Source organism: Balaenoptera musculus, chromosome 10 (assembly GCF_009873245.2).
Source record: "Balaenoptera musculus isolate JJ_BM4_2016_0621 chromosome 10, mBalMus1.pri.v3, whole genome shotgun sequence".
NCBI classification, from domain to species: Eukaryota; Metazoa; Chordata; class Mammalia; order Artiodactyla; family Balaenopteridae; genus Balaenoptera; species Balaenoptera musculus.
Window position 1 is genome coordinate 94,951,576 of NC_045794.1, and position 13,121 is coordinate 94,964,696.

Consider the following 13,121-nt stretch of genomic DNA (forward strand, 5'->3'; position numbering starts at 1 on the left):
TCTCCCCCCTGGGGAAAATCCCCTCTCCCTTCCAGAGTTGGCTTTCGGGGCTCACCCCACCGGAGGCCCCCCGTGACTCTCCGGGCCGGGCATGGAGCCCCTCCTTCCACCCCACCACGTCCTGTCCTCTCTTTTATTACACCACTTTTCACATCCAGTTGAAACAACTGGGTTCAAGTGTTCTTCTGCAATAGACTGTGAGCTCACTGAGGGCAGGGTCTGGGGCTTCTCCATCTTTGTGTCCCCATTCCCGGGGCCTGGCACTCAGTGCTGCTGAATAAACATCTTTGAACTGAACTACATTATGTGAGACCGAAAACGTCTTTATAGTGGCTCAGGTTGGCCACCAACGGTGTCTCAGTCAGTATCCACGGGGCCCCATCCAACTGCGCTCAGTCCGCACCCGTGACGGAACGGCGGGGGGGCAGGGCCTGGGCACGCGGGGTTGTGCCTGGGCACAGGGTTTCTGGCAGCCTTGCGGTCCAGCCAGAAGCTTCTCCGGGTTCCTGGGACCCAGCACAGCCTGAGGACACTGAGCCTGCCTTCCCCCCAACCTCAAGAGACTGTAGATCAAGGTCAGTTTTTGGTTATTTTAATTGTAAAAACCAAGACATTCATATAAATAAGACCGCTGTGTAAAATAGGATTCACCCTTCTACTAAAACCCTTCTCCCCACACTCAAAAAGAATATAGAAAACCCAGCAGAGATAAGAAGTACAAATCAGCATGCGGTCCCTGATGAGAAGTAAGTGGCAGGCCAGGTTTCCCTGCTGAAACAGGCCTCACGGCGAGGGCACCCCTGGCCCAGGCGTCTCACCGGAGGTCAGTGACACTTCGAGAAACAGCGCAGTCGCAGTTCCCGCACCCTCAGCCACTGGTTACCAACTGCACAGGTGAGGCAAGGTAACAGGTTCACGCGGCCTGGCGGCTGGGGAGCGGGGAGGGGACGGAGGGGGACAGGCTGCTCGGTCCTCACGTCAAAGCCCGGGGCTGTGAAGCTGTCGGCCCAACGAGATGCAGTGGCTTGTTCAGCCCGGGGTCAGGCCGGGAAAGGGGCTTCTGGGGCGGGGTGGGGGTCACCACTTCTCCGGAGGACAAGGAGAGAAGCGCCAGCGACCCCCGAGGAGAGACTCCCTCTCGAGGCCATCTGCATATGGCCCGTACAGCCGAGGACAGCGGACGCCTGCCTGCAGTGCTGTGGGTGGGAGCGAGGGGGCTCCCGGGCTCTGAGGGGTGAATTCTACTGCTCTACTTTCAAGAGAGCCAAGAGGCGGGGCTGGCGTGTCCCGGTGTGAGAAGTTCCATCTCCCCCGCTCCTTCTACCCTGTCACATCTCCCCACCCCTCCCCTGCCGCCCCCTCACACCCTGGGACTCAACGTGAGATGGCTGCGAGCCTGCGGACAGAGATGTCAACAAATTCACACACCGGGCGCGGCTCAGGAAACGGTACACAGGACAAGAGAAAAGACCCCGGCTTTCCTTTGGAAAGTCAGGACCTGCCTGGGGCTGCTCCCCATCCCAGAGGAACAGCAGGAAAAGGCCTGCAGGGGACGGGGGCAGGGGCGGGGGACAGTGTCAGGAGCACTTCCAGACACACACAGCCAGGGTCCCCCCGAAGTACAGGTAGAGTAGGTTCTTCACCTCATGCGTGATCTCAAAGCCGAAGCCTTCGCCGATCACCACGTGCCAGGAGGAGCCGAACTTCTTGTCCATGGTCTCTTTGATCATCTTGGCGGCACTCTGGAACCAAGAGGGTGCTCGTCAGAGAGGGAGCTTTCGGGGAGAGAGTGGGCGTGAGTCAACACCTCTCCGGAAGACAGAAGTCTTGGCAAGGGAGAGGCCTGTTGCCTGATATTGCTGCTCTGCTTACGGAACCTTCGGACAGGGTTTCCGCACGGGCCCCCTCCTGCCAGGGGCTGTCGTTACACAGGGACGGAAACCCAGACACTATCTCATCAGTCAGAAGACACTGGCGAGGTGGCAGAGCGGGCATCGGGCCTGACACAGGGCCCCAGGCTGGAGCTCGGGCTCTGCCCTTAGTGCCCGCGTCCAGTGCCAGGGCCACAGGGCTGTTCTCAGCACTAAATGAACAAGCCCCCGGAGAGCACACTGCAGACTGCACGGATTACCATCGTCACCACGAGGTGTCAGGCTTGCCCTCAGGGAACAGAAAGGCTTTTCCCCGATGGGTCTGGTGGGCTCTGGGACAGAAGCTGGCCCGGCTCCCTCCTTCCCGCGCTCGCTCTTTCGAGAAGAGGTCTGGGCGTGGGGCGAGGCCCGGCCTCTGCGGGGTGAGCCCCGTGCTCAGGCACTTGCTGTGCACTGGCAGCGCCCTCACCGTGCCGGGCAGCTCACCCACACCATCTCAGCACGTGTCTCCTCACGACCGCCCAGCGCGGAGGCAGCGTCCTCACCCCTGGCCATAGACTAGGCCACTGGGTGATAAGAAATGGCCTGTGCAAGGTTCAAGAGCTAGGAGGGGCTGGAGATGGGAATGTGCACTTGGGCCTCCCCGGCCCAAAGCCTGGGTCCTCACTAGCCAGGGTCTGCCTCACCCAAGCTGCCATGACACTGACTTCTTTCTCGCTCACCACCAGACTGATGAATGACATCCCTGTGTCGATGCCGATTTGTCGTTATCGCCGGCACCTAGAACGGTGCCTGGCACAGGGATGTGTTTAACATCTTTTTTGCATGGATGAATGGATACATGAACGAATGCCTGGGCGGGCCTCTGTTCTCCACTGGGATGGAGCCAAGGGGAAAGGTACCCTATTCAGGGGCCCACCTGAGACTGGGAACATGGGCAGGGGCGTCACGGAAAGCCCTCTGGCTCTTCTCCCTCTAGGGCTGGGCGTGAGCATCGATCAGTACCGGAGACAGCACCGGTCTCTCCCCTCACCGGCCTTCCCCACGGTCCGAATGCTTCCAAGGAAGGCTCTAGCCTGGTCCCAGCAGGACTCTCTGGAGCTGGCTGTGGGGACTGGGGCCACAGGGGTCACCAGAGACACGAGGGGCCGCCTGCACTGATGGCAATACCTCGTTGTTGTTGGAGAATTTCTCACAGGCCGTGACACACAGCTCCATGGTCTCCACTCGCATCTCCTCTGGCATGTCCGAGTGCTGGAGACAAGGCAGGGGACAAACAGAGAGAGCCTCAGCCTGTGACCTGCCTTCTGGGCTGGCCTCTGTCCCAAGGGTAAGGCACGGACACCGGGGAGCTGCCCCGGCACAGCCCCGGGCAGAGCCCAGAGAGATGACCCATCTCCTGACGGAATCAAGCTAAGCCTTGCGAGCTCTTACGCCCCGGGCCCCTGTGCGACCAGCGTGTTACAGCGACAGACACGGGATGAAGGCTGGCCCAGGCAGGAGCCTGCCGGCCACAGGAACGGTTTACCAGTAGCCTCAGAGCACAGCTGACTCGCCCAGAAGCCTGAAGAGGTGGTGTGGCCCCTCTGAGGGCTCCTGCTTTTCTTCCTGCCCCTCTGGGTGCTCCCTCTCGGGCCACTTTGCTGGATGTCTCTCCTCCTCTGGGCTTCGTCTCCACCCTCGCCTCTTCTCCAGCTATCTGCTCTCTAGGGACCCCACCCTGCTCCATGGATTTATACACCTTCTATGCGGGGAGGGTTCCCACATGTTCGTCCTTAGCTTTAACTTCTTTTTTGGGCTCCGGATTCCTATGTCCAACTGCCTACTTGACAACCTCAGATGTCTGAAAGATAACTCTTGATTTTTCCCACAAACCTATTCCTCCGTCTTCCCTCTCTTGGTAATCGACACAGTTTTCTCTCCCACGCTCAGGACAAAATAAACCCTAGCAATCACCCTTGGCCTGCTTTCCCTCGTACCCAGCATCCAATGCGCCAGTGAATTCTACTGCTCTACCTTCAAGATCCGTCCAGAACCCTACCATGTCTTGCCACCTCTACTCTGTGACCTGGACTCGGCCACCCTCATCTCTCTGGGTCTCTGCAATAGCATCCTGACTGGTCTCCCCACTTCCACCCTGGTTCCCTAAAATCCATTCTCCTTCCAACAGCTAGAGTGACCTTTTAGAAATACTGAACGTAAAACCAATCACCGTACTCCCACTCCTCTGCTTAAAGCTCTTTACTGTTCCCCTTTGAACTCAGGATAGAATCCACATTTCTCACCGTGGCCCCCAGGTCTCTGAGGCCTGGCCCTGCTGTCACGCTGACACTCACGTCCTGCCACCCCCTCAGCACCCTGTTCCAGCCACACTGGCCTTCTTTCTGTTCCTCCCAAATGCTGAGCTTACTCAGGCTTTCTGTGCCTGCTGCTTCCCCTGCTTGGGGAGTGTTCTCCCCCAGACTTTCACAAGGCCGGCTCCCTAACTTTATTCAGGTCTCTGCTCAGAGAAACCTTTCTAGAAGCCATCCTCTATCCTCCAGCCCCTTATACCTGCTTTATTCTTCTTCATAGCACTCATTACCTGAAATTATGTTCTTTAAACCTTTCTTTCATGTGGGCCAGGCCTTTGCCTTGTTCACTCCTATATCCACAGTGCCTAGAACAGTGCCCAATATATAGTAGGTGGCCTAAATAAATAATTGTCGAATGAATGAATGAATGAAAGAATGAATCACTGTTGACCCCTCGGTCCCTAGGTCTGGCCAGCAGAGCCCTTCTTAACTTCCTCCCACTGCTATTCTGCAGGGGACAATCTCCCCCTGCCTCTCTCTAAGGTTCTGTGGGGCCCGCCGCCCTCCTCCGGGGCTTACCCTGACCAGAGGGAAGGTCTGCAGTCGTTTATAATCAGCCTCATCTTTCTTCCCTTCTGTTTCTCCCATGATCCTTCCTCTGTGACCAGGAGGAGAGAGTGGGGCTTTCAGGAGGTGCTGGGACTGGTAATTAAGACACACCCAGGAGATTCAGGAAGCAGGCCCAGCCAGCTTGGTGGGAGCAGAAAATGTCTTTCCCCAAGGGGTGCTGTAGAAAACAGGAAAAACCAGGAGAAACGAGTTGGCTTAAAAACCATACATCGCAAATTAGAAATGTCTCAGTAACAATCTGACACCTCCCCATCTCAACTCCTCTGCATCCTTTTCCAAATGGCCAGCAAGTCTGCAGACGGGAGGATGAGTCAACACGAGATGCTGGGACCCAGTTAAGAACACGTTGGTACGATGCTGCAAGCCCACACTGTCATCATCAAGACAAATACTGACTGCGGGCCAGGCTGAGGGTGGAGCCTTGAGCTCGCAATTACCGAACGTAGCTTCTCTGCATGCCCACTATGTACGCAGTCCTTGCTCCCCAGCAGACGTGGTTAGGAAGTGAGATGTCAGGTCACGTTCAACAGTCCTGGGTTTATGGGCAAACGAGTGCCTCCTTCTGCAGGTCCCTGCTCTGTGGGAGGAATGGGACCAGCAACGCTCTGTGTCCTCCCCTACTGGGCACGCCTGGTAGCCCAGCTCTTCTCATCCACTCCCTCAGGCCACCTGTCTGGCTGGCCCAGGCGTTGGGAGGCTTAGGCATCAGTACTGGTCCTACCGCTCACTAGCTGCATGGCCTTGGACTTCAGATGCCTCATCAGTAACACGAAGGTAGTCCAATCTATCTCATGGGGCTGTTATGAGAATCAAATGAGACAGTGTACACCAGGCACATGGTAGGCATTCAGTAAATTGTCCTTCCCTCCCTCTGGCTCCTGGGGGAATCACACAAGGATATGACTGAAAAGTTATAAAGCCTAATACACATGTATAGATTTTTTTTTTTCTTTCCAAATCTAGTTATGGAAAAACAGATGGGGCTTTTTCTAAAGAGACGGGTCTGGATCCTAAAGGACTGGAAGCAGTGCCGGAAATTCTGGTATTTCTCTTTATCCTGTAATTCAGAGAACTTTTAATCTCAGAAGTACTACTAATACAAATAAATACAAACTGCCATGTCGTTAAGCCCTTTGTAACCATCCTTCTTGGACAAATACAGCCAAATAATGTTATTCCAGCACGTCTCACATTTCCAAATAAATTTGTTTTCAGTGCACGGCCACCGAACCCTGAAGACGCCTAGCGTAGTAACTAACGGGCAGGTAACGACGAGTGACGTCTCTTGGCTTTCCTGTGGGCCAGACACTGTTCTAAGTGCTCCACGTGTATTTACTCAGCCTCATGCCACCAACGACCCCATGAGTTAGGGCCTGCACGAATGCAGGGTCACTCAGCTACTGAGCGGCAAAGCTGGGGTTTGATCTGGGCACGGTCACCCCAACCCCTCCTCACAAGGCCTCCGCACGGCAACGACACGTAGCGGGCGCCCACACGCCTGACCTCTAGGGCGTGACCACTAGCACGGCTCCTATGAGCCCAGCAGTGAGAGGAACGTTTGTTCTTCCCTTTCGGTGTCTACTGTTCCAATGCTAACTTGATCCTTGTTTGGCCAAGCCTTGAGCTTTCCGTGCACTTTTTCTGGGCTGTGCTCTCAATCTTGCCCCACCCTCTGATGCTGCAGAAGTCCTCAGCGCCACGCCGTGTGGTCGGCTCCCTCGAGCGAGGCTGGAAGCCTGGCACCGACCCCACGCCCCACAGCATTGGGTATGTTCTGAGTTCCCAGCGGACGGACAACTCCTCTTACTTCATCATCCTGGGCATTTGTACCACTCAGATATTAGCAGTTTCTGTTTGTCTTTACATATAAGCCTGCAAATTACCAAGTACAATCTCATTGTCCTCTCTGCTGAAGTTTCTTATTTCACAAAAGCCAGTGAATCATTTTGTCCTTTCTCATTAATGTTAGGGTCCCATTGCACCCTGTCCCCCTAGCTGTCTTCAGTAAAGGCCACTTTACTGCCTCTTCCTCCACATCATCAAGGGGTGACAGAAGGTGCAGGCCACACTGATGATAAAAGAATAAGGGCTTTAAGCTTCCACCGCCTCCTGAGGTTTTCAAGTGGGAACAACTTACAATGCTGAAGCAGCTGCTTAGGCCCCTTCCACCTGAATATGTCAACTCAATTCAATTCATCCTCTGGGCTAAAAAGCACTAGCGTGGAGGGGAGCTCGGAGGCAATTGTGCCTACGTCTGCCCTCTGGGAGGTCAGGGTCCGTGACCGCTGCTTGGACTCTGCTTCAACACATGGAATCCTGATGAAACAAGACTTCAGAGGTATTACCAAAGCCCATTCTTCAGGAACAAAGTGGAAAAGCCACTGGGACAGTTTTTTTAGGGGGGACATCACCTTGTAGAGAAGAGAAAGTACAGGATCACGAGGCGGAATATTAAGGCTGGAATACTAGCTCTGTAACTGAAATCAATTCTGCCCTCTTCCTTGCTTTGCAGCCTTGGGCAAGTAATTTAACCTCCTGAGTCTTGGTCTCCTCCGTGAAATGGGATAATCCCGCCTTCTCATTCTCAGAGAGCAGTGGAGAGCAGCAAGGAGACGCACGTGCGCGCTGTGAAATCGCAGAGCTCTCTGCACTCAGCATCGCACTGCTCTTACAGAAACCACGGAATCAGCCAGCACTTCGTCAATAGCATTCAACCGCATTGATTCAGGATCACGACTGCAAATACTTTTCCTACCCACCGCACGTACTCCTGCGGATCCAAAAGGAATGAGACTCACAGAATGAAAAGGAACAGTTATAGATGATGTGTTTCCAAATCCAGAGAGGTAGGAGAATTTTTTATGATGCTCTATCATTATAGTACAGCTACAGTCATTCAGCCACGATTTTAAAACCCTGCTGATAGAATGCTACCGAAAATAGCAGAACTAGAGGTTTTAATAACCTTATAAATCTTCCATGCAGATGAGTGTGTGCCTGACAGGATCAGGCCAGGAAGAAGTTGCGCCAGGTCTAAAAGAGAGCCCTTTAATAATGTAAGTGTGCCCCTGGCCAGGGCACTTGAATGTGCTGGGTACCAGAGCTCGACCGTCCCGGGGCCCGTCCTGGCGCACAGAGCCGGTGGCAGCCTTGCTCCCTCTCTGCCCTTTATTCTCCTCCTTACCCAAGGGCCCCTCTGGAGCTTTACACAGCCTCGCCCGTGTCTGATGCGAGGCTTCTCCTAGGCAACAGGAGGCAGAGGCAGGGCTCTTCACCTCATCCTCTTGTAAAGCCTGTGCCCCTTGTTCTTCTGTGGCAGTGACCTCAGTCACTACTTATTATTTTGCTTTTGAAGTGTTTGGGAAGAATCCTTAAGAGGGTTAGGGGATGTGGGAAGGAGGAAGGAAAAATGAATGAATTCTGGGAAATAAGGCCAAAAGTGTCAGCCAGCACCCCGACCCCCACCCCAAGCCACTCAGCGCCTGGAACACGCTTGGCTCGTGGACCACGGCTCGCCACCCCTTACCACCTTCCGGCATCCGAGAGGTGGGAGGACACGCTTGGAGCACGGCATCGTGCTCCACAGGCAGGTCTGACTTCACACCTCGGTCTGTCTCGGATAAGTGTTTACATCTCTAGGCCTTGGTTTTCTCATCTGGAAACTGGGCCTAAGAATAGACTCTGCCTCACAGTAAATGTCAGCTCTTGCTACTGGTGTGGAAGGAAGGGGAAGTGCAATGCCCTTCTTCATATCCCAGCCAACTAAACAGCTAAATGCTAGGCCAAACAAACCAACACTCACCGAGTTCCCCACCCCGGTGCTGTTAGTACTGAAGCAGGAAGGAGTCACAAGGAAATTTGGTAAACACAGTTGGGCCGGGGGCTGTGGTGTGGTGACACTGCGCTTTCACACTTACTGCCTCATTTCATCCCATAACAACCTGTGGGGGCAGCACCCGCTCCCAGTTCTCAGACAAAGACACTGGGGCTCAGAGAGGTTTGGGGGCTGGCCTGTGGGCACACAGCCAGCAACGACAGAGCCAGGATCGGAGCCCACGTCTATTCTTCTGACGCTACCTTCTGTGCTTGCTTTCCTGTCACAAGCAAGTAGGAAACAAGACAGTAACACAAATAATGTCAGTCCTCGGCAGCCACTGGTCCAGCCCCCTGTCCAGGCAGGCCTCCTACTTCCAGCCGTATGGGGGCTACACACACACTCGGCACCTTGGTTATCCTCCTGCCTTTCCCTGACACGTCCGCCCTCTGCCTTCTGGCCAACAAAGGGCAAAGCTCGTAAGGTGAGGAGAAAGGAACCTAAGGACTTGAGGGCATTCGTCTAAGATGTCAGTGGTGAAGTCAGGAAACAACACAGAAGATCTGGATTTCACAGTTTAAAATGCATCTGGGACTTCCCTGGTGCTGCACTGGTTAAGAATCTGCCTGCCAACGTAGGGAACATGGGTTCGATCCCTGGTCTGGGAAGATCCCACATGTCGCGGAGCAACTAAGCCCGCGTGCCACAACTACTGAAGCCCACGCGCCTAGAGCCCGTGCTCCGCAACAAGAGAAGCCACAGCAATGAGAAGCCCATGCACCACCAGAAAGAGTAGCCCCCGCTCGCCGCAACTAGAGAAAGCCTGCGCAGCAACAAAGACCTAACGCAGCCAAAAATAAATAAATAAATAAATGAATAAATTTATTTAAAAAAATGCATCATCTACTATAAAAGAAAGTTTTAAGAGTAAGAAAGAGATGATCACAGGAGAAAGAACAGTCCTTCTCAAGAAAAGAGTTACCTTTCATGCACACAAAGGCTTTTTTTTCTCACATCACCCTTATTTTTTCTCATTTCACTGAGGTCCAGTGAAAACTTCTGATGTGTCTTAAACCAGGGGGAGGGAAGGAAAGAAAGAGGGAGAGAGAAAGATGGGGAGGTAGAGAGCAAGACATTTTCTTTGTGTATAAGATGATGCAATAAACGACACTGACTCATGTGGTACACCCTCATGGACATACCCAAATCCAAACATTTTTGTCAGGATACAAAGTACAACAAAAAGCCATAACTATCACAGACATCAGCTCCACAGGAGAACAGATGCTTACTACAGACAGCAGATTACACAGTCTCCCACCCCCCACTTTCCCACCTACCCCCTCCTTTCCCACTCAAGAGAACAGATTTGAACGTAAGGGACTAAGAACGACGTTATCACAGAAATGAATTGGAGTTAGCCCTGATTTACTTTTTGAAAAAAATCAGTCACAATCGCTAACTACTGGTGACAATCTCACAAGCAGTCACGACTCAGCAGTGCATCGTGAGTCCAGACAACCACCTGGGGCTGAAGGACTTGCTCTGTCCTCCTGAGCACCAAGTCCAATGTCTGACACGTGGCAGAAGCCCAACAAATATCTACACTGTAACTAAATTATATTTCATTTGCCCCCTGGGAAGGGAGAGGACCTATCAAATCCATTCAATAACATTTATTAAGCACTGACCTTGAGCAAGACGACAGGATGGGCGTTCATTTACTCCCCCTAAGAACTCTGTCAGACGGGCACTATTATCCCTGCTTCTCTGATGAACACTCAGGCTGAGAAAAGCAAAGGGACTTTCCACCCGGCTAATAAACGGAGGAGCTAGGATTCAATCAGCTATATATGACTTCAGGATTAAGCTTTTTCAACGACTCTGCTATAAACAAGAGACAGTCTCTGCTTTCAAGGAGCATACAATCCAATATGACAGACCAACACACATACACAAGGAATTAACTATGGTTCATGGCAGAAAGCAGTAAGTGTCACAAGCCGGGTGCAGAGATAGAGGAAATAGGAGAATTCTGGAGGGGACAGAGGACAGCGAGAAAAGCTTGGTGGAAGGGGCAGCATTTGAGTCAGACCTTAAAAGGTGAGTGGGAATCCTGATGGGGGGGGCAAGGTGAGCAAGACCTTCCAGGCAGAGAGATGAACAAACACAGTGATGTCAAAACAGAAAGCTCAAAGCGTTTTCTGGGAAAGTTCAACAGTCCAATTTGGCCTGAGGACAGAACTTGGCAAGGGAGAAAAGAGAAAGTAGGCTGGGAAAAGACTGGGGTCAGGTTGTGGACATATAGCAGGGCCCTAAGACCCAGGCTTAAGAAGTATGGATATTTTTAGTGGAGAAAGAGAAGCCCTTTGGAAGTGTCTTGGGGGCTGGTGATATGGTTGTGTTTTGGGGCAACTATTCTTTTTTTTTTTTTAAACAAAATTTGGCCTTTTATCAGTTTTGACTGCTGTTTGGTTTTTGCCAAGTACTTTCTTTTTTTAATTTTTTTAAAAAAATTTATTTATTTATTTATTTTTGGCTGCCGTTGGGTCTTCGTTGCTGTGCTGGGGCTTTCTCTAGTTGCAGCAAGCAGGGGCTACTCTTTGTTGCGGTGCTCAGGCTTCTCATTGTGGTGGCTTCTCTTGTTGTGGAGCACGGGCTCTAGAGCACAGGCTCAGTAGCTGTGGCGCACGGGCTTAGTTGCTCCGTGGCATGTGGGATTTTCCCGGACCAGGGCTCGAACCCGTGTCCCCTGCATTGGCAGGCGGATTCTTAACCACTGTGGGGCAACTATTCTGGTGGGCTGGGTTAACAGGAGGAGAGACTGGAGGTAGGAACACCAGTTAGGAAGCTACAGCAATGGCCCGGGTGACGGGCATTAAAAACTTGAACCAGGACGGTGGCTTTAGGCATAGAGTGTGAGACCCTTGAGAGTGTGAGAATCAAAGGCAGAATCAAAGACTTGACACTGCCTAAGTGGGATGGGCATGGCAGAGTGACGGAGGATGCCCCAGGAGGATGGTGATGCCACTGAGACAGACAGGGGAAGTCAGGTAGAACAGATGGATAGATAAAAGATGCGGGCTGGTCTGATTTTTGAACTCCTGAGTTTAAGCTGTTGGTGAGATACACAAATGGAGGTGTCTCATCAGGAGCAGGGAATCATGGAATCATGGATTATCAGGGGCAGGAGGGAAGCCACCAAGCCCAAGCGCCACATCAATATATCAATCTCTACTCCAACCCCTCTCCCGAAGTCTCCCTAACCATGGAAGCCCAGGAGAAAGATCAGAGCTAGAGATGTGGGTTTGAAGGAGAAACGGAGAAATGACAGCTGACCATAAGGGAGCTGGTGACACTTCTCAGACGGGGAAAATGTGCGGAAATAAGAGACAAAGGAAGGAAGTTCATATTATCCTCAGAATCCCCAAAAGAGATGTGCTGCAGTATCCTAATTCTGTATATACTCAGACTGGACTCCAGAGAGATTAGGTAACTTGCTAGGGTCCTGTAATTGGGAATCCAAATTAGGTTTGCCAGGTCCTTTTCACTACACCCGAAACTTCCCAAAAGGACCACATCGTCAGGGAAGCCTACAGTTGGGTCAAAGAATCACATCCTAGAACGTCAGCGTCAAAGAGACCTTAGAGATCATTCAACCTAACTTCCCGTTTACAAATAGGGAAACTGAGGCCCAAAAGGGAAATGACCAGCCTCGAGTCCCAGCACGTCGTCAACTGCCCAAGTCAAGCGGTCTGGGTGGAGGCGATGGCGACCACCCGCCCACCCGCGGGAGGAGGGGGTTACCCTGCGAAGGATGTGGGATCAAGGCGCAAGGAGGAGTTGGGTTAGGGAGGACGTGGGATCGTGAAGCTGGAGGGGACCTCGGGAGGGTAGGGAGGAGCGGCCTGCAGAGTCGCGACGGCGAAACTGTCTCGACAGAACTCGCAGGTCCCCGAAGCGGTGGTGGAGGGAAATGGGGGTTGGGAGGACCTGGAACTGGGGACCAACAGGCAGGAGGCTGAGGTGGGGCCTCCGCGGTGGGCGAGGCCCTGCCCGCCCCGCAATGCCTCCCGGCCCCCCTTCGGGCCGGCCCTCCCCGCCCGGCTGCCCACCGCTCCCCCGGGCCTCACCTGCTCCCGCGGGGGCCGGAGCCAGGGCCTCAGCGAGCACACCCCCGCCAGGGTTGTCAAGGAGGGAAACAAGAGTGTCTTAGCAACAGCAAGGAAGTCTTGCCCCCTCACCGGACGTTGACAGAAATTTTACTTCTTATTGGTGAATAAAAACGTCAATCAATGCTGAAGGGCCCACAACGTAGAGATTTGTACGGAAAGGGGCGTGGCTCAGAGGTTGGGAAGGTGGGGCTTCACTTATAGTTGTCTTAAGTGGGCCTGAGGAGCCGGGCACCTTAAGAAGTTCTCGTTTTAGAGAAACTTTGAAAAGCAGTATTGCCTGGGGAGTTTCTTTTAGTCATTCGAAATAACAAATGCAATTTGTCGGTGTCGTGACCCT

General features: G+C 53.0%; 1 protein-coding gene across 2 annotated transcripts; it reads right to left on the bottom strand.

Annotated features, from left to right (window-relative positions):
* Positions 1-576: 576 nt before the first annotated feature.
* Positions 577-12,822, bottom strand: DNAL4 (dynein axonemal light chain 4). 2 transcript variants are annotated; one of them, XM_036866610.1, is made up of 5 exons: positions 12,743-12,822; positions 4,745-4,952; positions 3,042-3,125; positions 1,644-1,742; positions 577-999 (listed from the first exon to the last, which is right to left on the bottom strand). In XM_036866610.1, the coding sequence occupies exons 2-5, from the start codon at positions 4,811-4,813 to the stop codon at positions 979-981; spliced, it is 273 nt and encodes a 90-aa protein (XP_036722505.1). In that variant the 5' UTR covers positions 4,814-4,952; positions 12,743-12,822; the 3' UTR covers positions 577-978. The 2 variants fall into 2 exon arrangements, with proteins under 2 accessions (XP_036722505.1, XP_036722504.1); XM_036866609.1 differs by having other exon boundaries at positions 577-1,742.
* Positions 12,823-13,121: the final 299 nt, after the last annotated feature.